The 16,754-nt window shown below is 29.9% G+C and overlaps 1 protein-coding gene across 1 annotated transcript; it reads left to right on the top strand.

The window, feature by feature from the left end:
- The first annotated feature begins 9,364 nt into the window (after positions 1-9,364).
- LOC124939388 (cucumisin-like) lies at positions 9,365-16,335 on the top strand. Its single transcript, XM_047479868.1, has 10 exons — positions 9,365-9,441; positions 9,549-9,640; positions 9,738-9,984; positions 10,116-10,629; positions 10,756-10,856; positions 12,669-12,890; positions 12,968-13,082; positions 13,228-13,441; positions 13,547-14,040; positions 16,225-16,335. The coding sequence occupies exons 1-10, from the start codon at positions 9,365-9,367 to the stop codon at positions 16,333-16,335; spliced, it is 2,187 nt and encodes a 728-aa protein (XP_047335824.1).
- Positions 16,336-16,754: the final 419 nt, after the last annotated feature.

The following is a 16,754-nucleotide window of genomic DNA, read 5'->3' as shown; positions in this document are numbered from 1 at the left end:
GTGTATTGTAATACGCGTGATTCATAACTCACGTGTATTACAATATGACTCACGCGTATTATAATATTACAATACACGTGAATTATATTACAATACACGTGAATTATATTACAATACACGTGAATTATATTACAATACACGTGAATTATATTACAATACACGTGAATTAGCATTGTGCAATATATATGCGTGAGTCACTCACTGTATGGCCAACCTGTATGGAAATATCTGTATACAACTTTCAATCAGCATACAATATTCAAAAACCAACAACAATCAATCAGCACACAATATTCGAAAACCAACAACAATCAATCAGCATACAATATTCGAAAACCAACAACAATAATCAGTATACAATATTCAAAATTGCACAGACAATATTCATGTTTGTGGCTGAGATGATGGCGGCTGAGATGATGATGCTCTTGCAGCTCTTGCAGTAGAGGGTGCATGCATTACTGATTTGCATGTTGCCCTGTTGTGACACTGACCACCACATGAGCTACATCATCTCGGCACCTTACGAATTTCACCTTGGGATGACCTACGCTTTGTTTGAGGTCGCCCTTTCTTAACCTTAACAGGTGGTTTAAGGCACACTCGTTGCTTGATATGTTCTGGAATATCCCAATACTCTTCATGACAAACTGGATATATTGTTTCCGCATAAGCATTGACCCACATTTCACTTGAGTAATACCTGAAAGATAACAATTGAACATGTGAGAAATAAAGTTAGTTAGATAAATTCAATAGCAAATAATCTAAAGTAAACCTTGAGCAGAACTCATAGGCATCCAATCTATGGGTACGGGAAGCAGCCAGGGCATGAGTGCAAGGAAGACCAGATACATCAAATACCCTACAACTACAACTCATTCCTCTCAAGTCAACTTTATAATCAGATTCACCGTCATGGACATAAAACTCGAAACGGTTAAGTGGATGAACGTTATATAATCTGGCCTTCTCAGCTTGATCACGTAAGAACTTTTCATAATAAAAAGATAAACGTTCATTGTGATTGGAAGCTTTTTCTCTTCGACTGTTAAACCAATCTTGTAATGTGAATCTTAAATAATCAGCTAAGATTGATATGGGATACTTTCTAGCTTCCCTACTTTGACTATTGAAGCTCTCAGCGTAATTTCTTGTCATTTGATTGTATCGTTTACCCGGAAAAAATGCACGACTCCATCTCTCAAACCCAATATCTGCCAAATACATAGCAATACGAGGGTCCTTAGCATTGATCTTGTCAAAATGCTGATTAAACTTCAAGATTGTGTATGCTTGAGAAGCCAAACCAAACTCGGCGTGGCAGTGATCGGTTTTGAATTTGGCCATAATATTCATCTTGATGTGATATGTGCACGCACTGTGGTCAGCTTCTGGAAAAACAGCACACAAGGCATTGGCGATGCTTGGGTGTCTATCAGATACAAACACGAGATCATCAACCAATCCAATTGCATCTCTAAGTTTTTGCATGAAATAAGTCCAGGAGTTGTTATTTTCAGAATCAACAACGCCGAATGCAACAGGATAGAGTTGTTCATTTGCATCTAATGCTATCGCCACCAATAGCTGACCTCCAACCTTGTGCTTAAGAAAACTGGCATCGACGCACAATACTGGACGACAACAGTTTTTGAAACCCCTAATTGAGCAGCCTAAGGACATGAACATATACCTGAAATGACCGTGCTCATCCGTCTGGATGTCTGTTATGGTACCCGGATTGTTCTTCTCCAACATGTACAGGTATGATCTTTTACGAATTTACGAATCTCAAACATTTCCGAGGAATTTACTCTGACAGCACGCAGTCTCCACTTGCAATTCTTATCCAAACATTTCACAACCCAAAGTTCTTTTTTTGACTTCAACACTTTGAATTCAAAATGATTAGTCATGGCATATTTATATAACCTCAGCTGAAGTTCTTTTTTATTCTCAAACAAAGAACTGACTTCCAATCCGATTCCGGTACTTACTGCCTCATGTAAAGGATTTTCACTACTTGGTATGTTACTAGCAACCCATTCACTGCAGCTTGGTTGAGTACGAACAACAACATTGTTTTGTTGTGTACTAGGAACCCAAGAACCGCTTAGATTTGGATTGGTACTAGGAACCCAATCAGAACTACTAGGTTGGGTAATAGGAACCCAATCATCATCAGCATCATCCCCCACATTCAGACGCAAATGTTCATCTTCAATGTCATTTTCAAAGAAAACCTCACGCTGCATCGGGAAGACGTCGGGGTCATCAATTTCTGGAACCGCTACACTTTCTTGAGTTGGTAGTGACTTCTCTACTAAGGATACACACAATGGAGTGCGGTTGTGGACTGAAACTGCTTCATGTAAAAAGAACTCCACATCCACATCTTTTTTTATATCAGTTATATAAGAAAATTTGGCAATCATGCCAGGAGCATTATACTTGGCTTGAAGCAATAAATCATATCTAGATTTGTCAACATCGGTAGCAGAATAAATTTGATCAACTAATTGGGCATAAGTAGAATTTTGGGGAACAATCATACCGCTGTTTGACTTTGCAGAAAAATGAGTAAGATCGTCCGTAGTTTTCCACTCTCCATCAAAGTAAAGAAGTACAGGTACTTGAGCTGCAATTGAAAACAGTTCAACAACATCACAAGAATTGAAAAAAGTTCAACAACATCACAAGAATTGAAAAAAGTTCAACAACATTACCATAACCGAGGAGAGTTTGCTCGTAGAGTTTCAGGAAATCCAATGCCGCAACTTTTTACCATAAGTTTGCTTCAATGAATCTAATGGGATAAGAGCTCCCTATCCAATAGGTCCATTGAAGCAAACTTGTGGTTAATTCTTGGAACATTGTATCTCCACGAAACATACCAGTAAACTCTACCTCAATACTAGAATAACAAGATAGTATTGAGTGAAATCAGCTACACTATGCCAGCATGCAAATCCTAAACCTTAATACTAGAATAACAAGATAACTCAAGAACTGTGAAACTTAAACAAAAAGGTCCTGTAACTATAAGAACTGTGGAACTTAAACAACATACTGATCAGCAAATTCCAAGACAATAACTCAATAAGACTTTCTAAGAACTAAAACAAAGCTAATACCCAATCAAGGCCTCATTTGAGGAAGGGTTATTTAGATTTAATCAAAATAACACCTAATCCCATCATGAATCAAATCATTTCAATCATCCACAAATTACCCTTACTTTATTTGAATAGCATTTTAAATATTAAATAAACATACCCATTTTGAGAACGAAGAGTAGTGGGTAAGATGCTGCTGCTCGTGGTCGAGTTCTTCAGGGTAACGTGGTGTCGTCGTAGTCGTCTGCTGCTGCTGCTCGTGGTCGAGTTCTTCAGGGGAGGGTCGAGTCGGAGTGGCGAAAGCGAGAGAAGAGAGAAGGGGAAATTAAGGATTCGTGGTTTTGTTATAAATTAGGGCACAAAAATAATATATACGATGAAAGACGTGAATTGTTATTCACGTGTTTCATCTAAAATGCGTGAATAAACTCACGCGATTTAGATGAAACGCGTGAATGCATTTCACGTTAAAACGCGTGAGTTTATTCACGCGTTTTAGATGAAACACGTGAATATCAACATTGTTCCTCGTTGTTTGAGTTATGTGGCGAATAAGCGTGAATAACAACCTTGTTCCTTGTTGTTTGAGTTATGTGGCGAATAACAACATTGTTCCTTGTTCCTTGTTCCTTGTTGTTTGATTATACACAATACGCGTGAGTTATGAGGATAAGTTATGCTATTGTAAACATAAGTAATAAACCATAAATAGAAGAATATTCAGTAATATAAACCACCATAAATCATAAATATCCAAATTAAGTATTGTTATAAACCATAAATATCATAAATATCATAAATAAATCATAAATAGAAGAACAATAAGTCTAAACAACTCCAAATTAAGTAAGCAAATGCTGCAAATCACAAGCAGCAACAGATTGAAGCAACTTTGTATGAGGAACAACATGTTCATCCAATATGCGTGACATAGCAGCCGCTGTCTCAAAAAGCCAATTGTCGGGGAGAACATCAAAATCATTTTCAATTGGTCGATACCTGCTGTCTATCTCGAAATATACTATTATAGTTTTCGCATCCCTTGGCTCAGCAAATGGATAATCTGGATTATCCGATTCTTTAATACTACCACCTCCAGCAACTATTAACTCAATGAGATCCTGTTTGTAAAGTGTGTTGAAATTCCCTATAAATATAAAAATGTAACCGTCGAACAGTTTCGACCGCTTAAAAACCAACAAAGAAGATAATTTCAGTTATCATGCAAAATAAGAAAAAGTAGAGATAGGAGGAATAAGACCAAACTCACATTATTCAACAACAGAAGTCTGCCTTTTCTAGGACCACCTTGGGCTCCATGATTATCATGTTTAACCTCATAAGGTTCCTCATCAACACAGTTTTGGGTTTTCAATGATGATTTTATCCCTAAACAAAACAATTTTTAAATTAAATTAACAGACATATGTATGAAAATAATCGTGTTAACAGAGACTCACAATCAATAGTAAGGACCCATTTCCCGTTCAGAATTGCCTTCAATACTTTTTGAGTTCGGCCGCATGCACCATTGGGATCAGTGTAAGCAATAACATGGGTTACATCTTCTCTCCACTTCGGAGACACCCTTGCACCAAAAGTGCGAGAAAATTCAACTATCAACAACTGTGTAAAACAATAATATAATGGTTATTACATACAAAACTAGTTAATATGGACATAGTAGAGAGAATAGAACATACATTATTTTCAGGTGATAATTGATTGGGACATAAGGTCATAACAGTGTTTGTTGCCTGCATATTATAAAAAAAAGGAGTTGAACGAACTGAGAAAACCATTTTATTAACAAACGTTTTATTACATACCATTTTGTTGAACGAACTGAGAAAACCACAACGGCAGCTCCTGATCTAAATACTACAATATCCATCATTATAAACAGCAGAATATACATCAATAGCTAACCATACAATATTCATGTAATTGAAAATCAACAATCAATCAGTATATATAGGAAAACCAACAATCAATCAGTATATATGAAACGACATAATATACATCAAAACCAAACCTGGAACCCTAAATACAACAATATCCATGAATATAATTGGCATAATATACATCAAAACCAAACCTTTAACCCTAAATACACCAATATCCATGAATATAAACGGTATAATATACATTGAAACCTAACCCTAAACCCAAATACTTCGATATACATAGGAAACGGCATAATATACATCAAAACCAAACCTTTAACCCTAAATACACCAATATCCATGAATATAAACGGTATAATATACATCAAACCCTAACCCTAAACCTAAATACATCAATATATATAGGAAACGACATAAAATACATCAAAACCAAAACCTAAACCTAAATACATCCATATCCATGAATATAAACGGTAAATATACATCAAAACCTAAGTCTAAACCTTAAGCCCTAAACTGACCTGATGATGTTGAAGAACGATGATGTTGAGGAACAATGATGTTGAGGAACGCTGATGTTGAGGAAGGATGATCTTGATGGATGTGGGAATGGAAAGTCGGCCGCAGTCGGAGTGGGAGGGAGAATCGGGGAGGTTTTGTTTTAAATTAGGGCCGGAAAATTATATATAAGACTAAAGACGCGATTTACCAATCACGCGATTTAATCTAAATCGCGTGAGTTCATCACCGCGATTTAGATGAAACGCGTGGCTGGTAATTCCCGTACATTTAAAAACGCGAATTACCAATCACGCGTTTCATCTAAATCGCGGTGATGAACTCACGCGATTTAGATTAAATCGCGTGATTGGTAATTCGCGTCTATGAGCGTAAAAACTGGCGCCGAAGGGATATTTCTGACATTTCGCAGGGCAAAAGGGCCCTTTTTGCTAACATTAGTAGGCGGGGGCCCTTTTTGGAATTTCCCCTGTTATGAGGGTCATTTCATCCAATTTCCCAGTAAAAATATATTGAATAGCGTCAGGTTTTAATCAGCATAGGGAATGACCCATTGGATTTAAATAATTATATGATTAATTTAATATTAAAATAAAATAATAAATGTTTAAAAATTTAGACATCATATTTTACTTTTAATAATATATAATTATGTTCTGAATTATTCTAATTAAATTATTTAAAATTTAAATATTGAAATATATAATAAAATTATAGTAACTACAAAAAGATATTATAAATAGTTAAGCTCAATTATTAATGAGTCAAAATTACACCCTTCACAAGAGACTTAAGGATTAGATACATGGAAACTCAACACGAATTAAAAATTGATTCTTTATATATTCAACATTTCATATACTTTCTTGATGTATAAATCATCAAATAATATTAAAAAAATTAATTACACACAAGATTTTGATTTTCATATTTGTTTTTCTATTTATTAGTATATACTCTTTCTAGTATATTAGCTAACTTGATAATTTCTTGACTATTGAAAATATTTTAAAAATTAAAATAAAATCATACGAAATTTTTTAAAGTTAATAATTTAAACTATGTCAAAAAAAATTGATACTTTAAATTAATAAGTATTATACATTATAACCTAAAATTGAATTCAAATAAAAAATAAAAAAATAATATCTTTAAATAGGATAACAAATTAACATAATTAAATATAAGCAAACATGATTTATCATTTTATTAACATTGCCTAAATAAAATATGAACATTGGCATAAACACTTTTAAAAAACATATATAATTTGTCGGTATTCAATTTAAATATCTTTTATTATATTTTGTTTGAAATATTTCTATACACTAACTCTTTTTAAACAAAATAGAATGTACAAAGAGTTTTATCAAACAAATTAGTGTAGGAGAGATATTTCAAACAAAATATATTTTATATTTAAAAAGCAAAATATATATTATCCCTAATTTATATTCATTTTCAACTTCCTACCCTCATTTCAAATATTGTGCATAAACCGAAAAAGACATTCTAAATGTCACATATATGCTATTATTCCCCACATATAAATTTCTGTATTTATCCAATATGCATCTTATAATTTCTCAAAATTTGTAATTGCCAAGATTCGAACGTCTTATAATATTTTGTAATAAACTCGCTTAACATTACCCTATCACACATAAAAAATATTATTCTATCACATAAATTTTATAGTTTCTGAAATTTTCCATTTACTAGAAATTTTTTCATTATTAGATCACTTAATATCATTTTTTTTATATTTATAATTTTATATAAATATATTTTAATTGATATTAGTTTATATATATATATATATATAATAAAAAGTATTAAGTTATTATAAGAAAATAAATATATAGTTATAGAAGAGAAAATATTAATTCCAAAATAATATTTTTTAAATAAAGTAAGAGATATTTTTTTAATAGTTTAGTTTTTTAATTAAAATAAAAATTAAATTATTGAATATGAATATATTTTTATAAAAAATTATTCTCAATAAGTTCAATTAGGAGTAGCATCTAAAAAAATATATTAATTAATAAATAATAATATAAAATAACATCTATAAAATAAAAAATAACAATGCATGATGATCGATATAGCTATTAAATTATACTAAGAATTTACAAAATAAAAAATTTCAACGTTTAGGCAATTTGTTGAGTGTCACTCCAAAGAAAAACTCATTTAAATTCTTAAACAATGAATATTAAAGTAGAGCAAGTTGAACCAGCCATTAAAATAGTGTCCAAAAGATCTCTACTAAATATACGAAACCCGACAGTTAAAATTATCTTTAATCAAGTGTTAGTGTTAGTAAGTAATGCAGAATAAAAATCTTGTTCGCCAAAATGGTAAGAAACCATACAAATCATTTGAGAATACATGTAAAAAAGTCTCTATGTGAAAAAACAATTATAATAATCTTTATTGAAAAAATAAAAATAACAACGGATTCGATTATTTCTTCTTATGCGTTAAGAAGGGGACGAACATTGACTCGAGAAATGATCACAACAAAATCAGAGAATATAAATATCAATTAAACTTAATATCGAACCAAAATAATTAAAGATTACATAAATAAACAAAGATATTACCTATACACATGGAAGATTACATAAATAAAATCCTAACCAAAAATACATTAAAGATTACATTAATAATTTTTTTTAAATAACTTTGTAATTGTAGAAGATATTACCAATATTAGAAAAGTGATAGTAATCTCATTGAATTACATTTGAATTATATTAATTGCATCAAGCACTAATTAAAAACTTCAATAGTTCAATTTTGAAAAGTTTCCATTTTATTAACGTGTATATCTAAGTTAAAAACCAAAAATAAAATACATAAAATAATTAGAAAAGAGCCATTAATTGAAAATTTCTAATATATATATATAATGATGCTTAATTTTTAAAGTGATTGGATTGCCAGATCGAGAGTTGTGGTTAATTTGGATATATCTGTGAAAGTAAATGAATACTTAGGTCGGATTGTGGGTTGACCCGCTCGTAAACTTAATCTATACATTAAAAATAAAATAATCATATTTCAAACTTACAACCTAACAAAAACAAGTAACACTTTTTAACCAACTAGGCTAATATAATAAGACTTCATATTTTAAATTCAATACCAATTAATTGAACGCGAGACATTTAAACAATATAAGTTCAAATGATACTTAATTTTTAAAGTGTCCGGATTGTCAGGTCGAGAGATGTGGTTAATTTGAATATATATATGAAAATAAATAGTTATTAGTATTTCCATAGTTTTTAGGATATATAAAGGGTCTCCCAATAAGAACGAATCTTACAACTTAGTAAGGCAAGGAAATCACATAAGATATGATGCAAACAAGAACATATTTAGATGTTTTAAGTTTTCTTCAACTATGTACATTTTATGTTATGTTTCTTACTTTCACCCATGTAAACGGGCAAGATAGACAGGTACACACTCGTTATTCAACTTTTAATATTAAATCTTAATCTATATTTTGATTAGGCATTGTTTGTTGTGATTTTTTTAATACAAAACTGAAATAGTTTATATAAAAATAAACTTAGACACCATTCTAAGATCACATCTATGTTCAATTTTTATTGAGAACCTCAAAAGTCACATGTTTTATAATAAAAAAAAAATTAAATAGTTCATAAAAAATATACATTAGACACCATTCATGATTCAAAAATAAAGTATGTTTAAATAATCATTCACATCTTATCAACAAAACAATTTTTATATGTACAAAATAAACTAGTTATTATGTTTATACAGGAATATATAGTGTACATGGGAGACTTGAATCCGACCTCAGACATCCATACACCTATCTTGCATTCAAGATTTCTAGAAAAAGCTCTTCACATGTAATATTACTAATAACTGTTTTTTAAATATTCTTCTTTTGTTATTAATACAAATCACATCACTTTTATGACTAAGCTGTTTATTTCATTTTTGTTTTCTTCTGTAGAAACTCTTCGACATCACTTATTCACAGTTACAAAAGTATTTTCAATGGTTTTGTTGCCCTATTGACCAATGATGAGGTTCACCGGATTTCTGGTAAGATAATTAATTAGTTAAAAAATAATTAATTAACTTTATAACAAATTAAATCATGTTTAAGTCCATTTTATTAATCAATTAATTGAATGATCAGCAATGGAAGAAGTTGTATCAGTGTTTCCAAATAGAAAAAATCATATGCACACTACAAAATCATGGGACTTTTTGAAATTTCCTCAAACGGTTAGCAGAGTGAAAAAGGTTGAGAGCAACATCATTGTTGGAGTACTCGATTCTGGAATTTGGCCAGAATTAGATAGCTTTAGTGATGTTGGAATGAGATCGCCGCCGAGCAAATGGAAGGGATCGTGTCATGGGCTACGGAATTTCAAATGTAACAAGTAAGGACTTGATTTATTTGAATTATCAAACAAATTTAAAGCAATCTTATATTATCATTTATAACATTTTAAAATATTAAATAATTCAAATTTTATAGTACAAGATGATATTATTATATATCTCAATGCAGCAAAATAATTGGAGCAAGGTACTACAGAAGAAATGGCAAATTCTCCCAAGAGGATATTATTTCTCCAAGAGATACCATTGGTCATGGAACTCATGTAGCTTCAATCATTGCCGGAAATCTTGTTAGTTCGGCGAACTTTTATGGTCTTGGACAAGGTACAGCACGAGGAGGAGTCCCTTCTTCGAGGATTGCGGTATATAAAGTAGTTTGGACTGATGGTTCTGATGACATCGACATCATTGACGCATTTGAGGATGCCATCAAAGATAGGGTTGACATAATATCAATTTCAATGGGAACAGGTATTAATGCAAACTATTTGAAGGATTCGATAACTGTTGGGAGTTTTCAAGCAATGAGAAAAGGAATTATGACGATATGTTCTGCGGGAAACGGTGGTCCTGAACATGGAACTGTCGAGAATATTTCTCCATGGGTTCTTACCGTCGCAGCAAGTTCCACTGATCGAAAGATAGTCACCTATTTGAAGTTGGGTAATGCCCAGACATTTGTGGTATAGTATTTCATTATCATTTCTTATTTTTTTACTTAGGCACACAATTGCATGCACAACATGGATACAAGATTTTTTTATTTTATTTTGTATTATTGATTTCATTAATTTATCTCTCGAATGCAGGGAACTACATTGAATGCGTTTGATGAGACTAATTTCTCCACTTTGGTGTATGCCGGTGATGTTCCAAATATAAGAGAGATGGTTTCCCGTAATACATCGAGGTATTTACTTAGTTATCATGCATGACTGTTAATTTATTCTCTAAAAATGTTTACCTAGATATTATCACTGAAGGCGAATCCAGGATTTTATTTTTGTGTGGGTTATAAAGATTATATGTATTATATATTATTACGGGTAACAATATTAATCGAAATGATTCACGGATATCCTTATTAAAATAAAATAAATATACGAATTCTAAAAAGTGATAAGAATACACAATTTAAGTAGAAAATTTATATATACTTAAAATTATATAGTTTAAGAGAATTATATTAAGGAAACCCGAGAAGTTAAATTAATTAGGTTTTAAATGAATGAAAGCTAACTATATAAATAAAGAAAATATAAAAGTCTAATTTAATAGATTTTAGTCTAATTTGGTGAGATTGTAGAAAAAAAGACACAAAACGTGAAAATAAAAACAAAGACACAAAATCATCTGAAAAAACTGATTATCAAATGAGTAACCCTCGGAAAAACTATTATAGCATATTAATGCCTTTAAACTGTAAACCATTTTGGAAGAATAAATACAAAAACCAATTTCCAATTGAATGGTTTGCTATATCCAATCAATCAGTTTATTATATGATCGAATATTTATTTTATAATCGATTTAAATTTTGGTTAAATAATATAATCAAATCAATATAACTGTTTTAATTATTTTTAATATTATTTTTATAAACTTTAAAATAGTTTAAAACTAATTTAAAACAAACTACATAGTTTTTTTTACTTAATATTTCTCAATTTAGTATGGTTTAAATCTAATTACTCGACAGTGATAAAACATTTTAGGTATTATTATTATTGGTATACTATTAACAAGTTATAATTCTTTGTTTTTTTGTTTAATATTAATATTACATTTTTTTTTATGAAAATTATGATTTTCATCATTGATATTTGAGTGGTTATATTGGACTTTGCCTTATAAAACTCTGAAATAACATATTGAAAACTGAGAGGGTAACTTTATTTTACAAAAACATTTTTTTAAGTTAATATAATTCTTAAATTGATGTTTTACAACTAATGTTTCCTCTTTTAATCTTAATTTTGTTTAGAATAACTAAGCAAAATTGTTATTGTAATATTATTTCTTAAAAAGGTGAAATGATTATTTTAATATGGCTCTAGTTGAAATCATAAAAAAACTTAATTTATAATGGTTCACAATCTCTATTCATGTATTATATCTGAAATTGATAGGGCGTCATCTAATAAAAAAAATTCTCTTTATAAAACCTCAAATAAATTTATATCTTTGATTAAGAGGCAATCAAAATAATTAAATATTTACAGTGAATTAGTTTTCTCTATTTAATTGACAAACATTCAATATTTGACATCTCCACACTTTAATTTGTAATTACAATTTCAAATGCAAATAAATAGAAAAAATTACTTGGTTTGCTTGCTTGCTGTTATTTTGCTCATACAGATTCATTTTTACAAAGTTAATTATAAACTTGTATAATCTCATAATATTTTTTAACAATAAAACTTGTATGATAAGTAATTACTGAATTTTAATTAATTAGTTTTAAAAATGAATCTTATAATTACTGAACTAAATAATAGTAAAATGAGTTTTGTAATCACAATTTCAAATGCATAATATTGATAAAATACTAGTTTCCAAATATCCTCAATGAAGTTTCATGATGTTTCATTTTTTTTATTGTTTTTGAAATCTAAGATTGTGAAAGAAATAGTTTAACTTTCTTAATTTCAATAGTTATTTTATTAAGAAACTAATTATTTCAGTAATTAATTAACAAATTAAATCTCATCAAATGCAGACTTTGCCTAGACACAAAGTCACTAGATGCTAGACTTGTAAAAGGTAAGATTGTCATTTGTGATGAATACAATGTAGGGGACGCAGCCTTAACTGCTGGTGCAACTGGTATGGTGATACGAGGCAATGATATCGCTGTCGATTATAGGACATTTGCTCTCCCGGCACTTTTTGTTGGAAACAGGGAGTCATTCGAACTCATGAGATATTTGGTCAGACCAAGGTATTTATGATAATACTTCACTAGATGTTCATTAAAACATATTATAATTTCCTTCATTGATTTATTTTTTAAAACAGGAGTATTCCAACTGCAAGCATATTTAAAAGTCATGAAACATTTGATCAGTTTGCACCATATACTGTATCCTTCTCATCGAGGGGACCAAATCGTATAACACCTCAAATTCTTAAGGTTGTATAGTTATTCCTCTTGTACTGTCATATTGTTAAAGACGAACCCTAATATTGCTCAATTAAGTTATAATTATTTATTTATATAAAAATATTATTAAAACAATATTTCAAAGAAATTATACAATTGTTTTCAATGATTGTAGCCAGATTTGTCTGCGCCTGGTGTTAGAATCTTGGCAGCATGGACACATAACAATTCTCCTTCATTTTCAATGCTTGATTCGAGAAGGCTGTCATATAACATCCTATCAGGTACGTCAATGTCATGCCCACATGCTTCTGCTGCAGCCGCTTATGTCAAATCCTTCCATCCATCATGGTCTCCGGCTGCTATAAAATCTGCACTTATAACCACTGGTATAATGACATTTCCTAACTCATTTATTTATTAGAACATGTTTTAATCTTTTTAGAAGCATTATCAAATTGTTTCACATTTGAACCTAAACAATTCTTTTACAGCCTCCGAGATGAGTGCAAGGACAACTCAGTCACTAGAATTTGGTTATGGAGCAGGCCTAATAAACCCTGTAGGTGCCATTAATCCTGGCCTTGTGTATGATGCAAATCTAGCTGACTATGTGCAGTTCTTGTGTGGCCAAAACTACACCAACAAACAGTTGAGCCTTATTACGGGTGACAAAATCGCTTGCACTCATTATGGGAGTAAAACTTCTTTAAATCTTAACTTGCCTTCATTTTCCTTCCCCATCGTTCCGTCAAATACTCCTTTTAATGTCTCCGTTAATAGGAGAGTTACCAATGTTGGATCATTAAGATCTACATACATCGCCAAGATTCTTACTCCGCCTACATTCACAATACGAGTTGTACCGAGCACACTTTCTTTCACTAACGTTGGAGAAATTAAGTCATTTACATTGATTGTTGAGGGAATAATGAATCATGTGGCAGCGGTTTCGGCTTCTTTGTCATGGATAGGAAGCACAAACAAAGTGAGAAGTCCCATTATTATTTTTGGTTCTTATATACAATGATATGAGATTGTGTATCATGGTAAACATATGTTTTATGAAATAAAAATAAGGGAAATATGAAGAAATAAATAAAGTAGAACATATGTGAGTTTATTACATTGAAGAGTTCTCAAATAATGCTATGTTTTTTTTATAATGTGTATTGAGTGATCACTCTATGTTTGTGGTGTGTTAGTGTACCAATATTGGGGTTTTGATTTATTTCTCCCAATAATTTTATTACAATTTGAATTAAGGTGTGAATATTTACGTACATTCTTTTTCTATGTATGCGAGCATTTACTAACAAGATTTTTTTATTTAGATTTTCCCTTTATTATTTACTGTATGTAATCTCTGAATATAATAGTTTCATCCTCAATTATCTTTTTTTTATATAAAAAACTAAGTTATAAATTGAAATTTATTGAAAACATATAAAAAATAATGTATTTCTAAATAGTATGTGTAATATCCAATTGTCATCAATGTAGAACTTAAAACCTACCGAAATATAGCTAGGGTTCCATTCTAGGACTACAACCCCAAACAAATACTTCTTCACAATAATGATGTATTTTTGGAATTTCATCCAAAATATTGTGCTGGTATGAATTGAGACACTTTAACAGTATTAATATCATTTAATTTTAAGAAAAAAATATTTTATCTAGCAGTATATCATTTATTTATTTATTTTTAACTATTTTCAATTTGGTAAAGCACTCAAAATATTAATATATAACATTTATAGTTTAACTACTATCTAATATTTAATAATGAATACAACTAATTTGATATTTATAACCACTAAAATATTTATTACAAAAATATTTAATTTAATTTAATTATAATTAATCTATGAATACATTATATAATTTTAAAAATTAGGTAATCAATATCAATTTTATACAGTGATATTTTATTATTATAAGGATTAAATAATTTTATTTAATTACATTATTAATTTAGAATATGTTACCCAAATCACACTTATTTGTGAACATAATACGAATTAACTTAAAATTCAAACCTAACACCTATAATTAATTTGAATAATTTATTTCACTTTGGGTTGAATATTCATATTCCAAAAACTGTGCTGGCATATTGAATACATTGGGTCTTAACATATAAAATGTGTTCAATTATATATATATATATATATATATATATATATATATAAGTTAGGAATACAACATAACTCACATCTATATATGACCTCAACTTTAATTAAAAAAAAGTTATAAGGGACAACTGAACTAGGGATATTTGATATTAGGAATTACTTTTACACTTACTACAAATATATATTAAATGAGTTAAAATATGTTAACAATAATAAAATAGGAGGCAATAGAGACATAATTTAGCTATGATATCCTATTAATGTCGCTATTGAAAAATAATAATAGTATTGTATTAGCTATTTATGAAATAGTAACGAGTATTTTATATCACGTTGCCATCTTATCCATTTTATTTTTTAAAGATCAATTTTTAATATTTAAAATATATTTTTTTTTTTACTTTTCATCACCCTCATTCACTAGCAAAAAATAAGAAACTTATTAGATATATCTTCCATCTATCTACACGCACAAACAAACACTAACTCAACATTGGAGACTATAGTGTGGTGTTGAGAATAAATTTACAATATTACCAATATGGTATATTCATGTTACATAATCTTAGTACAAGAAAATGTATGTATATTCAATAAAAGGAAATTATAACTTTTGATGTATAATTATATTAGGAAATAAAATTATCATAAAAGGAAATTAGATCTTTTGTTATGGAAATACAATTAGAAAATATTGTAAGAATATTTTGGAAGCTCTTTGAGAGATTTGAACAAAATATTGATATTGAACTAATTGATGCTTATTTAAAGGTGTAGTCGGACACTTTAAAAAGCCAAGTCTTTTTCCTTAAGAGTATTGATTTCTTGTGAGTTTTGTGTAAGCTTTCATTATGAGAGAATCATTGTAATACTTCTATAACAATCTTGATAATAAAGTTGGGAGTCTCTTTTGTGCTTCAAAAGTGGATATAGGCATGTTTTGGTCAAACCACTATAAATCTTGTGTTCGCGTTCTTTAATTTGATTTTTTCGTTTCCTCAATTGTTCAATGTTGTTATTGTTTTTGCATTAAGGAATACTTCATCTCATGGTATCCCAACAAGTGGTATCAGAGCGAGGCTGTTCGAGAGGAGAGAAAGCTGAAAAGATTGGATGATCCTTCGAGAGTTATTGACAAGAACTAGAGAGGTTTTCAAAAGATGTCCAAGTTGTAATTCTTGTTGGTATGAATGACTACCAAGTTTGAGGTGGAAGAAATACGAGCTACTTGATTTCCAAGGAACAAACCAAGATGACAAATTGTAGACAAGAAGATAATGGAGAAGACGTAAACAACATCATGAGAAAGAATACAGAGAAGTAAGAGTTTTAAGTATATATTGAAGACTAAAGAAAATGTGAAGTGCTTCCGGTGTTAAGAGGAAGGACACTTCAGAAAAGACTTCCTAAAACTAAATAATCATAATAGAAAATGTTATGTTTGGAAGGCAAGAGATGGAACATTGCTGGCGAGCAATGTACTTTAGTTGTAATGGAAGTAGTAAATAATAATGATGTGTATTCTCTATAAGGTAATTCACTTATGTTTAGTTATTATCTCCAA

Source organism: Impatiens glandulifera, chromosome 5 (assembly GCF_907164915.1).
Source record: "Impatiens glandulifera chromosome 5, dImpGla2.1, whole genome shotgun sequence".
Taxonomy (NCBI): Eukaryota; Viridiplantae; Streptophyta; class Magnoliopsida; order Ericales; family Balsaminaceae; genus Impatiens; species Impatiens glandulifera.
Note: the sequence above shows the minus strand (reverse complement) of the source record. Positions and strands in the feature narration are given on the sequence as shown.